This window comes from Gekko japonicus, unplaced genomic scaffold (assembly GCF_001447785.1).
Source record: "Gekko japonicus isolate JY-2015 unplaced genomic scaffold, Gekko_japonicus_V1.1 scaffold55, whole genome shotgun sequence".
NCBI classification, from domain to species: Eukaryota; Metazoa; Chordata; class Lepidosauria; order Squamata; family Gekkonidae; genus Gekko; species Gekko japonicus.
The window spans coordinates 2233335-2255117 of NW_015160837.1; the positions used below are offsets into that span (position 1 = coordinate 2233335).

General features: G+C 47.9%; 1 protein-coding gene across 1 annotated transcript in view; it reads left to right on the forward strand.

Annotated features, from left to right (window-relative positions):
* ARAP2 (ArfGAP with RhoGAP domain, ankyrin repeat and PH domain 2) overlaps nucleotides 1-21783 on the forward strand; it is a 179161-nt gene that overhangs the window by 44128 nt on the left and 113250 nt on the right. Inside the window, exon 7 of the mRNA XM_015418194.1 lies at nucleotides 14045-14165. Within this exon, the coding sequence (XP_015273680.1) occupies nucleotides 14045-14165 (121 nt within the window). The remainder of the gene's footprint in view (nucleotides 1-14044; nucleotides 14166-21783) is intronic.

Consider the following 21783-nt stretch of genomic DNA (forward strand, 5'->3'; position numbering starts at 1 on the left):
CGTGTCTTTTTTTTTTTTTTTGCAAAGGAAAAGGGAGGCGGGGGAAGATAAGGGGGGAATGGACCCACAGCAAATCAAGGCGACCCCCCTCCCTCGCTGCCACGTTTCACCCTTTGCCTTGGCTTCCCCTTGCTGTGTCAAGGGCACGTTTGATTACATTTTCTCTTTTTTTGCAAAGCAGCCGGGCCATGTGCGGTGGAGGAGAGAAACAGAGAGAGAGAGAATGGCAGCTGGATTCCAAGTTTTTAGAAACCTGATGGGCTGGGGGGGAACCAGCAGAAATTCAGCAGAAATGGGCTGGGGGAACCAGCAGAAATTCAGCAGAAATTCAGAAATATTATTTTGCAGATTAAGGAAGTTATGGAACGGCTGCACCTTTAAGAGAAGGGAGGGGAGCCCATACACACACCCTCCCCCAGACGCCAGGTCTGAATTTCTGTCTTCCGAGACTGGACCTACTTGAGAGTAAACCTTACCTTCCCAGACTCCGGCTGCAAGCCTTTCCCTGCTTTCGCACGTCCAGAAGTCCTCCCTTGTTCGACCTCACTAGCAAAAGCTCGGCTATTTTAACCCTTTCAACCCTTTCCCAGGGGGAAAAAACGCTTCCTGCCCTAGTGTGAAGACCCGGCGGGACTGAGGCATCGAGGAGGGCGTCCCCCCCCGCAGGTGCCCTTCCCAGGCCGCTTCCCGCTGCCTTCCAGCAGATGGCTGGGGGGGAGGGGGGCCTGTTGCTGGTGGCAACTGACTGGCCGCAGCCTGCAGGGTGGACCCCCCACTCCCTGGAGTGCTCTGCCACGGCCTCCTGACTCCCGCCCACCCGCCCTCCGGGAGTGAGGCTCTCCCTGCCGCAGACGAGGCGGCCCCGGGCCGGGAGGGTCTTCTGGGAGCGGGGGTGGGGGCGGCCGGACAGGCATGGGGCACCCCAGACGCTGCAGCGATTGGCAGGAGGAGGGGAGGAGGAAGCCCCCAATCCCCACCCGTGGCGGTGGAGTTCGAGCGTGGCCGGCGCCGGCGGGTTCTCCCGGCAGGCTCTCTCTGGCCGGTGCCCTCCGATGGAGAGGGGGAACTGCGGCCGCGTAGGAGCCGAGCGAGAGGAGCCGGCAGTCGGGGCAGTCGCCGCAGCAGAGGGCCTTAAAGAGGCCATAATGAGAGCTGGGGCCCGGGGGAGCTTGGCGCCGGCTTGGGAGGGCGAGGGGTGGGCGGGGCTTCTGGGAAATTTCGGGGGGGGGCTCGCGCCCCAGAGCCCCCCCGCAGTTTACGCCGGTGGGAAGAGGGTGTCTGTTTAGAGAGTTGCTCTCTGACAAGCTAGATCATCCTGAACAGATGAGTGTCCTGCCTCTTTTTGAAGACCTCCAGTGAGGGAAAGCCACCACCCCCCGCCTAAGTAACTGGCTCCATTGTAGGTTTGCCAGGCTCAGCCTGGAAACCAGTGGGAGAGTTGGGAACGGGGACATGGTGGGGCACAGTGTTGCCATGTGACATCACTTGCAGGTAAAACCCGGAAGTGATGGTGGGTAGCTCTAGGAATCGCCTGAAACTCTGTGGTGGCCATAGAATTTCCAGCGATTCCTACAATTTCCTGCCTTCATTTCTGGGTTCTCCTAAGAAGGGATGTTGTCACACTGGTGACACTGATGTTTGTTTGTTTCCATATGCCAATAAAGGTTTGTCAAAGTAAGTAAGGCCCCGGTCACACAGAGCATTTACCCCGCTGAAGACACGGTACTCCGGCGGATTTTCCGGGCGCGATCTCACCATAACATCTGGGAGGCGAAGCACTCCCATGGCCAACCCACGGCAAGCCACCGAAGCCATGTAGTTAAAAGCTACCAGGATCGACCTACCAGCAAGTGGTTTGCCACGGACTGCCTCCGGACTCCTGGGGTGTGGTCATGCCAGTGTCCTCTTTGCTGCGCGCGCAGATGGTGGAAGCCCCGGTGTGCCACCGTCAAGTTCTGATCATCTAATCGCGCATCAGATTGTGATGGTGCAAAGAGCCCCCCCCCCCCGTTTTTTCTGGCCTGTGTGACCGGGGCCCCAGTAAGTTTGTTTTTAGTTCTTCACCTGCTGCTACTTGGAGTGGTAGTGGGCAACAGAAGCTCAGGGTGGAGGATTACCCACCCCAACGGAGGACTTTGCAACCCGATTCCATTGTTTTTAGGGAGTTTCTCTTACTGTCAACCAAGATATACTCTCCGTGACTTGCATTCATTAGATCTAGTCCTGCCTCTGGAGCAGCAGAGAATAACTCATTGTCCTTTTCCATGTGAAGGCCTTCGAGTAGTTGAAGAGCAGAATCATGTGTTTTCCCAGTCTTCTGTTCTCCAGGCTAAACATACCTGGTTCCTTCAGCCTTTGCTCATAGGGCTTGTTTTCCATCTCCTTGCCATCTTTGTGTCTGTCCTCTGAACTCAATTCTAGTTTGTCTTCTTCCTGAAAGTGTGGCACCCAGAAATCCCTAGTGTCCTGGGTACTGGATCTTAAGTAACGGGACTGGGAGAGACTAGCTAAGTCTTTGGACAGCTGATTTCCATCCAAATAGACAGTACTGAGTTAGATGACACAATTCTTCCATTCCATACGTCCCTGGAATATGCGAGTCCCCTCCGCACTTTGAATTGACCCCATCCGTTAACTGGTAGCCAGTAGAGTTGCCACAAGATCGGCTGAAATAGATTCTCGCCTACTTAGAGTTTGTAAGAGGCGAGCCGCTCTGTTCTGCATCAGATGTAACTACTGAATCATCTTTCTGGACTGTCTCATGTCAAGTGGACTTCAATAATTAAGGTTACGAAGGCATGAGTGACAGGAAGTGACTCAGCCTCACTATCTTCCTCCACACTTTCAAAACACACATTTGCAGTCATCAGGACTACTAGAAACTTGCTGTTTCTGTTAAAAAAAAAAAAAGGATTCTGAGGAAGTCTGTTTTTGTGCCTGCTCCAGATTCTTCACAAGCATGGGACTGTCCCAAGCGTTTCTTCAGAATTTTGTCAGAAGAAAATCCCAACTGAAATTCCTTCCCCCCACCCTTCTTCTTGGCATTTGTGAACAGAACCCACAGTGTATCGAAATCTTTTTGATGACGGGCCAGAGATTTGTAAACTGCAAGCAAAACTGGCCCAATCATAGGAGAGATCATGGGAAGAAAGCCCTATGTAATATCTTCTCTAAAGCCCACCTGAGGGTAGGATAGGGATATAAGTACGGTCAAGGGTCTTTTCCTTCAGGAGTGCACAGGAGCATAGCTCCGGCAGTAAAGAGCCCAGGGGGCGGGCCCATGCAACAAGCCCCGCCCCTTGCTCCCAGCAGCCCTCAGTCAGAGCAAGGAGCAGCCAGGTAAGTTGCAGAGCCCCCCATGGTCCCTGGTCCAAAACAGTCCAGTGGCACCTTTAATACCAAGTAAAACGGAGCTCTTCCGCCAGGCTTTCGAGTAGGAGCTGCCGCCACCATTATTCCATCAATGCTTTTTCCATCACCTCACCCTTACCACCACTGGTGCGGGTATCATCAGGGGAGCGAGACGTACCTGGCGGATGGCAGGGTTGTGGGGACATATACGGTCATTGTAATTTTATAACTTCTGTAGAGCACCATCTTGATCTTATGAATTGGAGTGAGTAGTAGAGCACCGATATTTTATTAATTGTATTGTGTTGTAAAATTGTATTGTATTTTTATATTTATTTATATTTTTAATTTATTTTTCACATTTATACCCCTCCCTCCCCGATACTGCTCTTATTGTTTTTTTCAGGCATTTTATGCCCTTGTTAACTGCCCTGAGCCTCTGGGGAGGGCGGGATACAAATCTAAAGAATAAATAAATATAAATAAATAGGTTTTATTCAGGTACAAGCTCTCCCTCCTCTGCGAGGACAGATCTGCACATTCCCCCCCCCAATAGCTAGCAATCCAAAACAGTCCAGTGGAGACTGAACGGTGAGTGTTGCCTTCTGACACACTTCCGGTGATGTCAGGGGGTGTGGCATATGCAAATAAGTTATGCTAATGAGTTATGCCAATGAGCTCCTCCACCTCTTTTTCTACTAAATGACCCCTGAGTACAGTGTTGTAGCTGTATGGCTGAGTCATGATAACACTTCCATACAGTGCTTCTTGATTGCTAAAGACACTTTTCCGATGTCGTCTTGGTAATCCTCACAAGTGGCCTTTTACGGTGGGTCATCCTTACCCTGTACTTCCGATGGAGAGCCGACAGCCTAATCTCTTGCTGTGAAACAACTCATGAATCGAGGGGCTGAAATGAGACTTGAACCAGTGGTGTCCTAATCTTAGCCACTACCGTTTTCCAACAACCAGAAAGATCAAGATGGGTAGCCGTGTGAGTCTGTCTGTAGCAATTGTATCTGAAGAAGTGAGCACTGAGTGGTGAAAGCTCCTCCCCTGCCACATATTTTGTTAGTCTTTAAGGTGCTGCTGGACGCTGGCTCTTTTCTACAACAGCCGGAAATGTATGATAACGTTTCCTAGCTTTTGATAATCTGGGGCATGAGTTTTTTTTTTCTGGCTTAAAATTGAGAACCTGCTTTATTCTGCTTCCAAGAGACAGGAAAGGCGTTTTAGTCTGCAGCTGCAGAATAGGCCACAATACCTGTCCCCGCAGTTCCACTCTCTTCCTTGGCCCATCGATCAGGGATTGGAGATGGGATTTTAAATTTTATTTCCTTTGGGTCCTTACCAATGTTCCCTCTAAGCTGTGGAGTCTTTTGAGCAAAAAAATCTGCTTTTTGAGCTACCGGCATTAAAGTTGTGAGCAAGCGATTTGGCTACTGCATAAATTAGTTTGCTCTGGAGCCCCATCCTTCCTGAGTGAAGACAAAAATTTGTGAGCCGGAGGCTAGAAAACTGTGAGCTAGCTCACACTAACTCAGCTTAGAGGGAACACTGGTCCTTACCCCCAGTGGAGACCCAGAGTGGCATACATCATTCTCCCTTCCTCCGTTGTTTTCTCAGAACAACTACTCTGTAAGATGAGTTAGACCAGGGGTCCCCAGTATGCTGCCCGATATGGGTCCCCGATATGGACACCTTTCCTAGAATCATAGAGTTGGAAGGAACCTCCAGGGTCATCTAGTCCAACCCCCTGCACAATGCAGGAAATTTACAAATACTTCCCCCCCCCACACCCCCAGTGACCCCTGATCCATGCCCAGATGACAAAAACCCTCCAGGATCCCTGGCCAAATTGGCCTGGAGAGAAATTGCTTCCTGATTCCCAAAGTGGCGATCAGCATTTCCCTGGGTGTGTAAGAAAGGGCCACAAGAACTAAGCGCTGATGCAACCCCTCCTGCCCTCCCTTCTTGTGATCCTCCTAAGTTCACAGAATCAGCATTGCTGTCAGAGGGCCATCTAGCCTCTGTTTGAAAACCTCCAAAGGAGGAGAGCCCACCACCTTCCAAATGTTTTTAGAAAGTAGGAAAGACCAGGTGGGGCTTTTGCCCAGCAGGGCTTCTGACTGACCACTGGAGATCTGATTGGCTGTGCAGATTTTAATCAGTGATGCTCTGGTGGGAGCTCTCATCGCAGCACAAGGATCTTTACTGTGTGATGGAAGGTAAGCGGTCTGTACAGGCCCTCCTGTCTTCCGCCATCCTCTGAAGTTTGCTCAATTTCATGTTCATTACATCTATGACACTGTCTAACCATCTCATCCTTTGCCGTCCCCGTCTTCTTTGACCTTCAATCTTTCCCAGCATCAGGGTCTTCTCCAGTGAGTGCTCCCTTCTCATTTGGTGGCCAAAGTATTTGAGCTTCAGTTTCATTATCTGGCCTTCCAGGGAACAGTCAGGGTTGATTTCTTTGAGGATTGACTGATTTGTTCTTCTTGCAGTCCAAGGGACTCTCAAGAGTCTCCTCCAGCACCATAGTTCAAAAGAATCTATTCTTCGGCGCTCGGCCTTCCTTATAGTCCAACTCTCACAGCCATACATGACTACTGGGAATACCATTGCTTTGACCATGCGGACTTTTGTTGGCAGGGTGATGTCTCTACTTTTTATCATGCTGTTTAGGTATCTTGGATCATAGGAACGTGAAGTCTGTCACTGCTTCCACGACTTCTCCTTCTATTTGCCAAGAAGTGTGTGTGTGTAAATGTATTTTTTGACTTCTTATAGAAATACAGAATAAGGAAAAGGGGGTAAGGGAAGAAATAAAGGAAAATACAAAGGGCACTTTTTACAAATATCAGGACAATTGTCAGTAGGGGAATATATGATATAAATGATACATTTATTTTAATTAAAATCTGCACAGCCAATCAGAGCCAGTTTGGTGTAGTGGCTAAGTGTGCAGACTCTAATCTGGGAGAACTGGGTTTGATTCCCCACTCCTCCACAGGCAGCTGCTGGATGACCTTGGGCAAGTCATAGTTCTGTCAGAGCTGTTCTCTCAAGGACAGTTCTGGAAAGAGCTCTCTCAGCCCCACCTACCTCACAGGGTGTCTGTTGTGGGGAGGGGAAGGGAAAGAAGTTTGTAAACTGCTGTGAGACTCCAAGTGAAGGGCGGGGTATAAATCCAATCTTTTTCTCCTTCTTCTCCTCCTCTTCCTCCTCTTCCTCCTCCTCCTCTTCCTCCTCCTCTTCTTCTTCCTCTTCCTCTTCCTGTTCCTCTTCTTCTTCTTCTTCTCCTCCTCCTCCTCCTCCTCCTTTTGTTAAATAGACCTTCTGCCTGAAATCTGAAGCATTATTATTATGGTTATGCATAATCTCACTCCCTGACAATTTGTGGTTGGTTCCCACTCCTTCAGAAGCCGTTTTCTGGCTGTGCCCATCCATTGTCAGAATTCCAGAGGTGCCTGCAGGATGAAAAAGGTTGGGGGGCCCTGTGTTATTCTGAGAGAGTGTAACTGGCACAAGGTCACCCAGCGAGGTAACATTGCAGAGTGAGGATTTGACCCGGGGTCTCCTATATCCTTGTCTAACACTCTAACCACTCCATCACAGTGGTTCTCTTGCTCCCTGGGCAGTACTGGTGCTTTCCTTATGTCCTTCAGGTGTAGAAAAATCTGTATCAAGGAGTTCTGGAGTGTCCTCAGTCCCTCTGTTTAGAAGATGTCATTGTCCATCTGTGGGCAGAAGATTGTGCATCTCAGTCTTGTATGGAGCAGTGCATTAAGGGGCATTACCTGGTTTGCTGCACTGACCTGTACAGCCCAGGCTAGCCCAATCCCATTAGATTTCGGAAATTAAGCAAGGTCAGCCTTGGCTATTATTTGGAAGTACAACCTCCAAGGGGCTTGACACAAAGGCAGGCAATGGCAAACCACCTCTGGAACGTCTCTTCCCTTGAAAACAAGTCTAGCTTGCCACCTAGTGGCGCATAACGCTAGAAGAGCTAGGACTTTTGGATGCCAGACAATCTTAGAATCTCCTGGCAATTCTACACACAATGCCACGGGATAATTATTAGTTATTATTACCTGGTTTGCTGCCGGACAACTTTTGGGAATCTAATATGTGGTATCATACAGCAGAAGGGAAAATAAAACCTCCAAAATCAGTCCTCCATCGAAATCCTTCCTGGTTCCAAGATGGAGCAGGCTCAGAGCACCTGTGCCACAAAGATGGCTTGAAGGTGTGAATCTGCTTTCTACTGGATCAGGCCTATTGTCTACGCCGGCAGGCAGTAGCTCCCCAGGGTCTCAGTTAAAGGTCTTTCACGTCACCTCCTATCTAATCCTTTTAACTGGAGATGTCGGGGATTGAACTGGGGTCCGCCTGCATGCCAAGGAGATGTACTGACCTATGACCCAACCTCCAGCATAGTCTCTGCGGCAGTCACCTTGACTTAGCTTCACATCATGCGCAGTTCGGGGACTCCCAACACCCTCACAGCAGAAGAGCTAACCTTGTATTTCCTCCCCCATTAATTAGCTTGTGAAAACTGCCCTTGCCAGGGTTGCAAACCGGGTTCTTTGAATTTGTCAGATTTGGTCTTTTCTTCTTCTTCTTTTGGGTGCAAAAAGCGAAACCGTGCCCCCTCTTTTTTTTTCTTCATAAGGCACTGAAGTGGCATATAAACTGGATTCTTTTTTTAAAAAAAATATGCGATTCATTTTTTCTTTGTTTGAAGAAGACAGTGGATTCTGGCAACTGGGAAGATGGAAGGGGCCTGTCCCCAAAATAACAGACTAAAACAAAACACATGCTAGATTTCCTTTGATAGTAATGTTGCTACAGTACCAAATCCGGCCGGTAGATGCCTGTAGACACCAGGACATAATTTGTGGAAGGAAACCTGCCCCAGACTTTTCAAATCTAATTTGTTCAATGCAGTGGAATCGTCAGGAATGCTGATTCATACAATGACCACTTCTCTGGGGAAGGGCATTAAGAACATGTTTATGGGTATGGGCATCTGTACACCTCTGCTTACATTTCCTTTTTTGTCTGAAACGGTATGAAATGGTGAGTTTATTTATTTACATTCTTTATAGTCTGCTTTTCTCACTGGGACTCAAAGCAGATTACGCATAGTGATTTCGGGCGACCAGGTTGCTGAAGGCGCAACTTTGACAAGAATTTTTCTGAAGGAAACACGATAAAATAAAACCGTACTGCTATTTTCAGGGCAATTTTTGGGCAAGAACGCACAGGAATGGCGTTCTGGCTGGCTTCAGAGTTGGCCACGCCCACTACAGCCAAAACCTCTGCATGCGTGGCTGCAGAGGGAAGGCCTGGAGAGCGAAACACCCCCCCCCCCGGCGACTTTGTGGCGGGCCGGCCAGGGCCCCCCCTGGAAGGACTGGGTGTTAGCCGAATTGCTTTATCTACAGCCAGGGGTCATTTCGTAGAAAAAGAGGCGCAGGAGCTCATTAGGATAACTCATTAGCGTAATGTATTTGCATATGCCACACCCCCTGGTGTCATCAGAAGGCAACACCCACTGCTCAGGCTCAACTGGACTGTTCTGGATTGCTAGCTATTGGGGGGGGGGTTGGAAATGTGCAGATCTGTCCTCGCAGAGGAGAGGAGCTGTCGCCTGAATAAAACTTGGTCTTAAAGGTGCCGCTGGACTGTTTGGGCCCGGGGGACCGGGGGGGGGGGCTCTGCAACTTACCTGGCTGCTTCTTGCTCTGACTGAGGGCTGCTGGGAGCAGAGGGTGGGTCTTGTTGCATGTGCCCAGCCCCTGGACTCTTTACTGCCGGAGCTCTGCTGCTGTGCGCTCCTGCAGGAAGTGACCCCTGTCTACAGCAATTGGCAAATTTTAAACTGGGTGCTTGCCAACTATACCAAGGTCCCGTTCCCACCGGGGGTTACCAGTAAAAGGAGTCGAGCCTGGTGTTGCTAAAATGACTGTCTTTTACTTAAGAAAATCTATCACATACAAACAATACTGATGCGCTCACACATTCAATCAAGCTCCTTAGAAATACAGTATTAAAATTAAGCACGTTTGCATTAGCAGGTGGGGGTGATGATGGGTGATACTTATCTGTCTTCACAGCTTGGTGATCCCAATGAAGAATGGATGGGGAGAAAATAGAAATCTAAGGGAATTTAACACACAACCAGAACCAGCCAGAACGTGTGGGCAGTAGAGGCAAGGGTTTGGGTATAGCGAGCTGGACAAAAGAGTTAAAGCAGACAGGGGTTGTTGCAGGGGAGATGCTAGTTGATCAAGAAGAGAGAGAGAGAGAGAGACCATGTGACTGATTCTCTTCTTTTATTGGAGATCCAGGAGATGGGTATTGATGGTGCCAACCTCCTGGCCCACCTTCCTGTTAGTCCATCCCAAAAACAATCCTATTGGTTGCCTATAGGAGTGGGAGGTTACCTAAAGGAGTGGTCAATATTGAAATCTAATACCTTACTCAAAGAGGGCCATCTGGTCAGGTGTGAAAACCTTGACGTCAAGATGCTTCAGTGAAGTGTAGATGAAGCTTGGCCATTCCCTTTGTGAAACAAATGTCCATTTGACAGGAAATGCCAATGTAGAACAAAGCATGGATGTGCTGTGCGCGATGGGGGCGATGGGGGCTGTCTCTGCTCAAGTTGTTGTTTTGCTGACAACAATGGAGATGTGTGCTTCCTTCACCAGGCTGATGCTGTGTAGCTGAAACCTTATGAACATGTAAGGCTTATGCAGGCACCTTCTATGTGTAGTATCACAACACGTGATTTGTACAGCTTTCTGAGGCTGTGTGTGTGTGTGTCCATTGTGTGTGTAGCAATAAACATAGTCCATAAAACAAATATCAATCTCATTCCTTAACACGGGGAGGCATTTAAATGCCTCCCCAAGCCTTCCCTGGCCTGTCCCAAGCCTTCCCTGGCCTGCAGGGTGCCAGGGCAAGCCAAGGGAAGGCATGGGGATGAGGCCTAATATGTTAATGAGCTGTGCTGCCAGGGGTATGGCCTAATATGCTAATGAGTTTCTGCTGTTGGGTGTGGCCTATTATGCTAATGAGTTCCTGCTGGGCTTTTTCTTAAAAAAAAGAGAAGCCCTGGCTATTTTGCCAGGAATTTTTCTTGGCCTAGTATCTTCTGTTGGATCTTGTGGCAGAATAGGGAGGAGTAAGTTTAGCGATTGGTTGATTTGGACCTAAAGCAGCTTACGTCCTTCTCTCTTCCATTTTATCCTCACAAAACAATCTTGTGATGTAGGTTAGGCCTAGAGTGCCTGACCAGCAGAAGGGAGATTTGAACTTGGGTCTCCCATATCCTAGCCCAACACCCAGTCCACTTTGTCACATTGGTTTCCTGTTGCAAGCGTCTTGTTTATCTCTTTGCTTTGGGGTTGAAGGCTGCCATTGTTCTAGTGTTAACAACAAGACCCTTTATGATGCATTGATCAGGGCTCTTTTTGTAGCAGGAGCGCCTTTGTATATTAGGCGACACACCCCTAATGTAGCCAATCCTCCAAGAGCTTACAGAGCCAGTTTGGCATAGTGGTTAAGTGCATGGACTCTAATCTGGGAGAACCGGGTTTGATTCCACACTCCTCCACTTGCAGCTGCTGGATGACCTTGGGCAAGCCATAGTTCTGGCACAGCTGTTCTTGAAAAAAAGAGCAGTTTCTGTCAGAGCTCTCTCAGCCCCACCAACCTCATAGGGTGTCTGTTGTGGAGAGGGGAAGGGAAAGGAGACTGTACGCCGCTCTGAGACTCTTTTGGGTAGTGGAGGGTAGGGTATAAATCCAATCTCCTCCTCCTCCTCTTCTTCTTCTGTAAGAAGAGCTCTGTAAGCTCTTGGAGGATTGGCTACATTAGGGGTGTGTCGCCTAATATGCAAAGGAGTTGCTGCTACAAAAAGAGCCCTGGATACCATACAATGAAGTTTCTGAATATGCAGAATGAGTGGAAAGGGTCATGGGGACCATCTGCAGTTCCTGCTGTGGTATCTGAGGGAGACCATCCAAAGGTCCCGAAGCAGAATGCTGAGTGGTTGTCAGGAGTTTAAACTTGCATCTTCAGTAAGCCAAAGGAAGAGGCAGATTGAGGAGGTATTCAGAGATAAGCTTGCTTACCTGTTCCCCCAGGCCCTAGTTTTGTGTGGACTCATAGCTCTCCTGAACACTGGATGTGCTGTGGTGTTTCATCATATCCTGTAGTGCAGGGAGCATATGGTCCTGATTTTTAATGTGGATTGCAGCTTCCAGTCGCGGATCCCTGGCTTGTGGCTCCAGTTTGGTGTAGTGGTTAGGAGCACAGACTCTAATCTGGGAGAACCAGGTTTGATTCCCCACTCTTCCACATGCAGCTGCTGGTATGACCTTGGGTCTGTTATAAGTTCTTTCAGAGCTGTTCTCTCAAGGGCAGTTCTCTCAAGGGCTCTCTCAGCCCCTCCCTGTGTGTTGTGGGGAGAGGAAGGGAAAGGAGTTTGTAAGCTGCTCTGAGACTCCTTCAGGTAGTGAAGGGCGGGGTATAAATCCAATCTCTTCTTCTCTAATTTGAAGGGGAATTGTTTTTGTGTATGTGGTTGAATTTGGTCAGTAGGGTTGCCAGGTCTCACCGGGCAGCTGGAGGGGGTGCTTTGCGTGCGTGCCACAATGACATCATCCAGAAGTCATGTCATCACAACGGGCACATCGTGCAGGGGACGCTCTAGCATTTGGGCAACCCCCCCCCCCCATGGTCACAGTAGAGTTTTAACCCAAATGCTAGAGTGTCCTCTGCATGATGACGTCACCTAGGGGTGACGTTATTGTTCCAGGCACATTGGGCATGACGGGGCTCCTTGGGGGCAGGGTTCCCCCTGCCAGCCAGCTGGCCATTGGCAGATTGGGCCCCCCAAAAGCAGGGGGACCCCTGCCCGCATCAGAGGAATGACAACCCTACTGGTCAGGGGAGTGCACCAGTGATTCCTGTGGCTGTGTCGCTTCACCTTCACCATTCCAGCGGGTGAGTGTGTCGACCATTCCCAGTTCATCTCCGTCTTCACTTGGGTCAGTGTGTCTCGGCGTGGTGCTCAGCAATGTGCTTCCTGGCACCCTCTTGCTTTTTTTCTCATTGCATCTCTTTCTCAAAGCCAAAAAGCCAGTCCTGAGCTTTTACTGACTCAGTGGAGAAAGGGGTGCTTCAGAAGAGCCCCAGAAGCATCACATTCAGGGAGCACTCATTTGGAAACAGCTTCTTCCATCATCAGAGGATGGTTCGGCTTGGAACCTCTTAAAAATCCCCCCCCCCAAATACCCTGTTCCAGAATTATGGAAACCCCCACCTACTGTCCGAAGTTTTGCTAGCAATGGTAGAGGCCGTGAAGGCGAAGCCATACCCTAACCACTTTCTATTAAGTGCCATTTCTAGTTTCTGGAATTATAAAGGGGATTAAAACCATAATAGAATGAAACAGCTCTATAAGGAAGCTTCTTCTAGAAGCGACAGTATTATAGTCCATTGCAATGTTTATTGTATGTCTCTCTGTTTACTACAATGTCCTCTATTTGTGTAACCCCCACTTTCTTCATTATAATATGTCTTCCCCTAGACAGTTTTTGTTGGCATTATTTTCCTGTCCTGTAATCCTAGTGCTGCTTCATTGTTTACTGGAGGTCTTTGCTATCTGATTGTATTCCCCCCCCCCCCATATTTTGTAATCTGCTTTGAGGCTCGGTGAGAAAGGGAGTCTGTAAATGGAATCAAGAATAACAACAGTCCACACAGTGTTCAAGCACATCATCACAGCCATAAGCGCTGGAAATAACCATTACAAATGCAAACTGTGTTTTAAATGCTTCAGAAGTTGTGAACAAACTGCAAGTTTGGCGTAGTGGTTAAGTGCACGGACTCTAATCTGGGAGAACCGGGTTTGATTCCCCACTCCTCCACTTGCAGCTGCTGGATGACCTTGGGCAAGCCATAGCTCTGCCACAGCTGTCCTTGGAAAAAAGAGCAGTTTCTGTCAGAGCTTTCTCAGCCCCATCTACCTCATAGTTTGTCTGTTGTGGGGAGGGGAAGGGAAAGGAGTTTGTAAGCCGCCCCGAGACCCCTTTGGGTAGTGAAGGCCGGGGTATAAATCCAATCTCCTCCTCCTCCTTCTCCTTCTTCTTGTTTTTCTTGGACACGATGAAATTATATCTTTGTTTGGCTGAATCAGCTCAAGTATTTCATGGCCGTCCACCCATTAGATAATTTGGGGAGTCGGGATTTTCTCAGAATGGTTGGGATTGCCAAAAGCATTAGAATGGTGAATGCCCGTTGTCTGATAAGGGAAGAGTTTAAAAATTCACATTTTACCATTTTGTAGAAACATTAAAAGATTTTTTTATAGCATGTTTTCTAGGTGTTGGGTCCCTTTTTCTAACAGAGGGACAAGCATTAGGTAATCAAACAAGCTTCCTGTTACATTTAGTGTGGAAGGGGATTTCAGTAGCATTTTCAAGACAGAGACGTGAGCATTTGTATCAAAAGCACGGGTTACCATGAACACAATGGCTTGCCCTATATTGTGCCATGCTAATCAGAGACACACCCTTCTAAGCCCATTGATTTGGGTGGTGGGAACACAATTTAGGATTGCACTAATAAACAGGCATTTTAAAGACTAACTTAAGCCTTTCCATTCTGTTTGATGCAGGAAGTGTATTCTAAAGGAATAATCCTCCTGTCTGCTGTGTCTTCAGTCAGAGTCCATGGGGATATCAAGTTTGAACTTGTTACGGCGCATAGGATATTTGTATTCAGGGCCGAAAAAGAAGGTAAGATAGACATTGTAATGACAGGTGTTTGATTGTTTTTCAGATCTGTGATGGCAAGAGCCTTGTAGATGGCTCCGACTGCCAGTAATGGCTGCTGCAGGCAGTTTTTCAGAAGGAACTGTTTTCTCTTCCTGATCAAGGATTAGAAAATGTAAGCAGGTTCAAGAAAAACTGCCACAAAACCCTGTTGGTGGGCTTCCTTAGCAATACGGTCAAGAATCACCGTTTCAAATATTTCTCTTATTCCTGTATTGCTCAAGAGATTCTAGCCGTCATGAGTTTTGTATGTCGAGAGCAAAAATAACCGGTAATCGGTTTGCCACACAGTTAACTTGACTACATGATTGATCTTTATCCAGTAGCTATCTATATACTAATAGCAAAGTTGGCCAGATCTGAGGATACTTGAATCTGTGTCTGGAGCTGTGAGAACAGGAAAGACAGATCTTTCCACAAACTTGAAAGGAGCCCCAGGTTTGCAGAAAAATGTGAAATCTTAAAAAAAAAGAAAAAAGTACAACGTGTTTTTTAAAAAAAAAAAAAAAAAAGCCAACCAAAAATGATAAAAGGATTGCCTGTAGCAATGGATTCCCTCAGTGGCTGTTTTTAGGCAACCACAGTATTTTAGTCTGGATTTCTGTGAATAAAAAAGGCAGCAGGGAGAGGACTGGTTCTTTTTCAGGCCTATTCCGGCCTTTGATTCGAAAGCCTCGGCGAGTAGATAAAATGGGAACCACTCCTTAGAGACGGTGGGCACACCATCTCCCCTGTGGGAAGGTGTTAGCTGTCAGTTGGGACGTCCTGCTCCAGGATCGTAAGGCGGTAGAAACTACTCTGCTACAAGAAAAATCCCTGCAGTGGGATGCTCCGGCCAGGCGGTGGCAATGTGGTGATATGACATACGGGTCCTGAAGCCCCAACGTCATCAAGCCGGTCGACGCAGCCATTCGGGACATGACTGATCCAAGCCAGAGGCGTTTCCTCCGTGCAGTTACGGCATGTGCAATTAAAAATGAATTATATGTTGTATTTCCTATCCCCTATGAAACATTGTTAAAAAGGTAAAGGTTCCCTTGCTCGAAAGTCAGTCGAGTCCGACTCTAGGGTTGCGGTGCTCATCTCCATTTCAAAGCCGAAGAGCCAGCACTGTCCGAAGACATTTCCGTGGTCATGTGGCCGGCATGACTAAACACCAAGGTGCACGGAACGCTGTTACCTTCCCACCGAAGTGGTCCCTATTTATCTACTTCCAATTTCTTGCTTTCGAACTGTTAGTTTGGCAGGAGCTGGAACTAGAGACGGGAGCTCACTCCGTCATGCGGCACACTCGGGTCTCAAACTGCTGAACTACTGACCTTCCACAGCCTGCAGTTCAGTGTCTTAACCACTTGAGCCACCACAGCTCCTGAAACATTGTTAGTCCCCTGTCTAAAGCTCTTGCTTTAGCCGCGGACCACTGGTGGTGGCCCGCATACATACACGACTGTTACCATCTGTCTACAATTATTACTATCTGTCCTAGCCCTTATTACCAACTCGCCGTGTGTGCAAAAATGGTGGTACTGCGTGGAGCTGTGGCCACTAAGGATACCATCCTGGTGACGTCATTGGTTCCCTTGTTAGTTGTTGTGGAGAGCACTTATGTTGCACTGAATGTTTTTAAAATGCAGTTTTAATGTTTTATGTATTGGGCATTGGCCCCATCTGTACGCCACCCTGAGCCCGTTCGTGGGGAGGGTGGGTTATAAATTTAAATAAATAAATAAATAACATGGAGTATAAATAAAGTAAATAAATGTAGCTGAAGATGGGAGGTAGATAGAAGGTAGGTTGATGAATGGCTAAGAATGAGAGAATGAGGCAGGGGAAGGGGAAAGGATATGGGGATTGCCGGGAGGAGAGAAAGAGGAAGTAATGTCGGGAGGGGGATACCAGGGAAAGTGAGGTGCCCCCCCCCACAAGTCCTCGAGGGTTCTCTACCATGCAGGTGGGCCATGCCCAGTGGCTGACACCACATAACTGGGCTACAGTTTTCTTAGGTAGCAACTGATGGGGGTAAGTGAGAGGGAAAGCTTAAGACAGAGGGGCAGATAGAGGTAGGTTGGCAGTTGGGTGGGAGGGAGTTAGGGTTACTACAGGTTAGGAAGTACCTGGAGATTTTGGAGGTTGAGCCTGGCGAGGGTGGGGTTGAGGTGCAGAGGGATCTCAGAAGGTCATAATGCCATAGACTCCACCTTCCAAAGCAGCCATTTCATCAATGGAATCTAGGGTTGCCAGCATCCAGGTGGGGGCTGGAGATCACCTGGAATTACAACTGATTAATTCCCCAGACAAAAATGGCTGCTTTGGAGGGTGGTGTCTATGGCATTGTATCATACTGAGGTTGGTTCCCTCCCCAAACCTCGCCATCCCAAGGCTCCAACCTCAAATCTCCAGGAATTCCCCAACTTGGAGCCGGCAACCCTAAGCGGGAACTGATTTCTGTAGTTGGGAGATCTGTTGTGATTCCAGGAGATCTTCAGGCACCACCTGGAGGTGGGCAACCCTCGAAGGAGAAAAGGAATCAGGAAAAGGAGAAAGGCTGTGGGGGCTTTCAAGAAAGAGAAAGAGGAAATAGAGTGTGTGGGGAATATGAGATGCCTCCTGCAAGTCCTTGTGGGATTTTTGATCCTCGTACAACTTCTCACAGGCCCAACTTATTTTTTATATATTTATATATTTATTTATTTGTTGAATTTATACCCCGCCCTCCCCTGTAGGGCTCAGGGCGGCTTACATAATATAAAACTTGCTCATAAAAACATCAAATACTTTAGTACAAAAACACAATATACAGTTTAAAACCCAATCAAACAATAACAATAACAATAAAGTGCTCAACTACACAGCATCCATTTCTAAATATCAGAGAGGACAAATCACAAAACCAAACATCCCCCGGTAGGCATTGCATAATAGATGTTAAACGGATGTTCCTCCTACCCTCCTAGGGCCCTCACCCCCCCCACATTGATGGTAATATAGCGGGGGGGACGGTGGCGGCCCCTAATCAAAAGCCTGGTGGAAGAGCTCCGTCTTACAGGCCCTGCGGAATTGTACCAGGTCTCGCAGGGCCCGGATCTCCTCCGGGAGCTCATTCCACCAGGTGGGGGCCGCCACCGAGAAAGCCCTAGCCCTCGTGACGGCCAGTTTAGCATCCTTGGGGCCCGGTATAGTTAAAAGATTCTGGGCCCCAGACCGTAGCGCTCTTGGGGGAACATACGGGGAACATACGGCTCTCTCCTGCTGGGTTTTCCTCACAATGATCCTGAGTGAGTGACTGGTCTGGTGTCTCCCACTGAATTTCATGACATTTGAACCTGAGCCTCCCCAGGCTTAGTCCAGCACTATCCAATATAATGTGCTGGCTTTCCATGGTGGACGTGTAGTGACTTACGTAATATGGTTCTCTGCAAAAACAGAGTCCCTTGGGATTCAGGCTTTCACTGGTTTTCCCGGGTTCACTGGTTTTCAATGGCATTGTTTCCTTTAATCGCTAACTGCCCTCTGATATCCTTCCAAGCTATGAGAACTTTATTCTTCCATGCCGGGAGAGAAATCTGGCTGGCAGGGGGTGGTGGTAACCAGTGTTCCCTCTAAACTGAATTAGTGTGAGCTAGCTCACAGTTTTTTAGCCTCCAGTTCACAGATTTTTGTTTTAGCTCAGGAAGGATGGCTCCAGAGCAAACTAATTTATGCGGTAGCCCAATCGCTCACTCACAGCTTTAATGCCGGTAGCTCACAAAGTAGAATTTTTTGCTCACACGACTCCACGGCTTAGGGGGAGCATTGGTGGTAACATTTGATTTTCCATTTGGTTGGACAGTAGGGAAGCCCTGCTTATCAAATAGTTGTAGTATGAATGGCATGCGAAGTCGCCATATGTGTTTTCCAAATACAAGCCAGTACTAGAGTCTTGGGGAAATGGTGGCTTTAACTAAACCGACCGAGAGCTGTTGTGTAGAATGCATGAGAAGATTTGATACTCAGGAGCACCTTCAACTGTTCCTGAGCAAATCTTCTTGGCAAAGATTTGTGGGCACCATTTTTGAAGAGAAACAAGAAAAAACGGACTATTAATAAAGTAAATACAGAAGTTCTCTGTGTAAGGTTACATCTAAAAGTTCTTATTTAGGGTAGTCAGCTTCCTTATGGCCACTGGTGGGGGTAGGGTTGGGAAGCTTTGGGATTAGGCTTACCAAGTCCCCCCGGGGGCGGGGAAACCCCCGCCCCAGAGGCCCGTTCCCCACCAGCGGCGGATGGGGCCTTGGGGGGAACCCCACCCCGACGAGCGCGTCACCTGGAAGTGACGCGACCACGCCGGGCACGCTGGGGGTGGGGCCACGGTCATCCGAGGGAAAACTCGATGGTTTTCCCTCGGATGGTCGTGGTCCCGCCCCCAGCGTGCCCGGCGTGGTCGCGTCACTTCTGGGTGACATGCATGCGGCGCGCGCGCGCGCGCGTTCCAGCCGCAGCACGGGAGTCCCCCGGTAAGGAGATATTTCGACTTGGCAACCCTATTTGGGATTTTTGGGGATGGAGCCTAGGCAGGACAGGGACCTCAGTGGGGTACAAGGCCATAGAGTCTATTCTCCCAGGCATCCCTTATCTCCAGGGGAACTGACCTCTGTTGTCTGAAGATGAGCTGTAATTCTGGGGAATCCTCAAGTTCCTCCTGGGGATGGGCAACCCTATTTTTATTTATGACAGCATTAGATTAGTAGTTCTGTCTACTGGCAATTTTAAATGTTTCATTTTAACTACTGCTTTTATGCATTTTATTGTATTTTTAATGATTTATATTGTAAGATGCCTTGAATTCATATAAAATAGAAAATTGGCTAATAAATGTTTTAAGTAAGGCTACGAGATCCAGCATGGTGTAGTAGTTAAGAGTGGTGGGACTGGGTTTGATCCCCCTCACGTGAAACCTGCTGGGTGACCTTGGGCCAGTCACAGTCCTCTCAGAACACTCTCAACCTTACCCCTCTTCTCACAAGGTGACTGTTGTGGGGAGAAGAAGGGAAGGCCGATTGTAAACTGCTTTGAGACTCCTTAGGGTAGAGAAAAGTGGGATATAAAAAACAGCTTTGGTTCTTCTACTCTGTTTCTTTAATTGCATGAACCAAGTTGCATGTGGTTACACACGACTGACCAGGGCTATTTTTGGGCAGGAACACACAGGAACAGAGTTCCGGCTGGCTCCTGAGTTGGCCACGCCCAGCAGGAACTAATTAGCATAATAGGCCATGCCCAAAAGCAGAAACTCATTAGGATTGGCTACCTTAGGGGTGTGTGGCCTAACATGCAAACGAGTTCCTGCTCCAAAAAAAGGCCCTGGGTTTTGATAACAAACAAGGTAAACAGAATAAGAAGCAAAAGATGGGTGTGGCTGGATGACCACACTTCTGGTAACATGGGGGTATGGCCTAGTATGCTAATGAGCGGTGTTGTCAGAGGTGTGGCCTAATATGCTAATGAGTTTCTGCTGTTGGGTGTGGCCTATTATGCTAATGAGTTCCTGCTGGGCTTTTTCAACAAAAAAGGCCCTGCTTTTTACATAAAAGGCCAAAAAGTAACATTGAGCTATATTAGAGGTTTCACCTTTACTGCCCTGAATTTATTCTCCAGGGCATGAAATCTACAACAACAACTACAATGTGAGGAAATAAGTGAGACCCAAGTTTGAGAGAATTCGCAATTGCCAAAAGTATCTCATCTGCGTGGCAAGATAAAAATAAGTCACATTTTCAAGGAGTTTCATGAAATCCTATAAAGCTGAGGGTTTTTTTTTTAGGACCTTCTTTAGCACTTATTAACACCACTTAAAAACTGTGCTTTCTGCCATCTGCTGCAAGTCACCACTTGGTTTAAAGCTGTCAGGGAGCAATGCGAAGGTGATGGCTTGGGTGTGAAGATCGAGAAAAGTCTAGCTCTGGTTTCGTATGTTGCATACACGTACAGATTCTCACTTGTGCATGGCTTTTTTAAGCAAATGTTTTAAATCACCGCAGATAGGCTTAAGCCAGCAACGGGGAACCTGCTGCATTCATCTTTTAGCCTTTATGTTGTATGATGCCAAATCAATATACGGAATGCTTGGGCAATTGGGGAGGCAAATTGGATGGTTAGGGAACATTAACAGGCTTGAAACATTTCCAGTGTTCACCATGGTTTCTAACGGACCCCATTGGGGCCGACCAGGACAACAATCGCCTTTGGAGATTGTTTTATGATTTTAAATTTATTTTTATTGTTTTATGATGCCAATGGCCTTGTAAGCCGCCCTGAGCCTGCTTCGGCAGGGGAGGCGGGGTATAAATTAAATAAACTAATTAGTAAAATATGCATGGTGAATTGGTCCTCTCATTCCTCGCTTTGCCCTGTTCCTCAGGCTTTGTTTTTTTGAACTCAAGCTGCTCTGCCAGGAGCTCCAGAATTAGATTTTTCTCACAACAGCATTTATGGTTGCCAAGCATAATCTAAATCGTGTTTTATTAGATTTATACCCAGTGATTCTGAGAATCTCTCTTTAACATCCCAAGATTCATTCATCTAAAACCCACCACTAAATAAATAGATGCACTTTCCTTGGGGGGGGGGAGATTATTTTCCAACCAAGTAACTCAAGGACTGTAAGAATGTCTGAGCATGGTGAATTTTGCAGAATGATGGCAGTGCCCGTTCACACCAGGGTAGGGTTGCCAGGTCCCCTCGGCTTGCTGACGGGGGGATTTGGGGGGGTGTTCCGGGGGTGGGGACGCTACACAATGTCCCTGACATGATGACATCTCATGGGAGTGATGTCATCACATCGGGTTGTTGTGTGGCAACACTCTGCATTTTGGGCAGAACTCTATGGTTTTTCTTCCCTAAAACCATCGCGTTTTGCCCAAAAAGCAGATAAGGGTACTCTTATTGTTCTTTTAGAGCAGAGATCCCCAACTTGTTGAACCTGTGAGCACTTTTGGCATTTTAAGAACAGGTAGTGAGCACCACATGCACACCAAAAAAACGGCAGCCGGGGAGAAGGACCCTTATTCCTCCTTGACTGACCATTCTGGCTTAGTATATGCCAGCTTTTGACACTGGGTCCCATTACAGCCATGCTTGAATAAGAATTATTCGAAACGCGGCATCAGGCATCCGGATTACACGTCGGCTTTTTATGGCTCAGAAAATTTGATGACTTGCACTCATAAAAACATAAGAACATAAGAGATGCCAATATTGGATCAGGCCAAAGGCCCATCCAGTCCAACACTCTGTGTCACACAGTGGCCAGAAATACCAGTGCCATCAGGAGGTCCAGCAGTGGGGCCAGGACATTAGAAGCCCTCCCACTGTTGACCCCCCCCCCAAGCACCAAGATGACAGAGCATCACTTGCCCCAGAGCCCCTATCTATACCTTGTGGCTAATAGCCACTGATGGACCTCTGCTCCATATGCCTATCTCATTCCCTTTTGAAGCCGTCCATGCTTGTAGCCGCCACCACTTCCTGTGGCAGTGAATTCCAAGTGTTAATCACCCTTTGGGTGAAGAAGTACTTCCTTTTATCCATTCTAACCCGACCACTC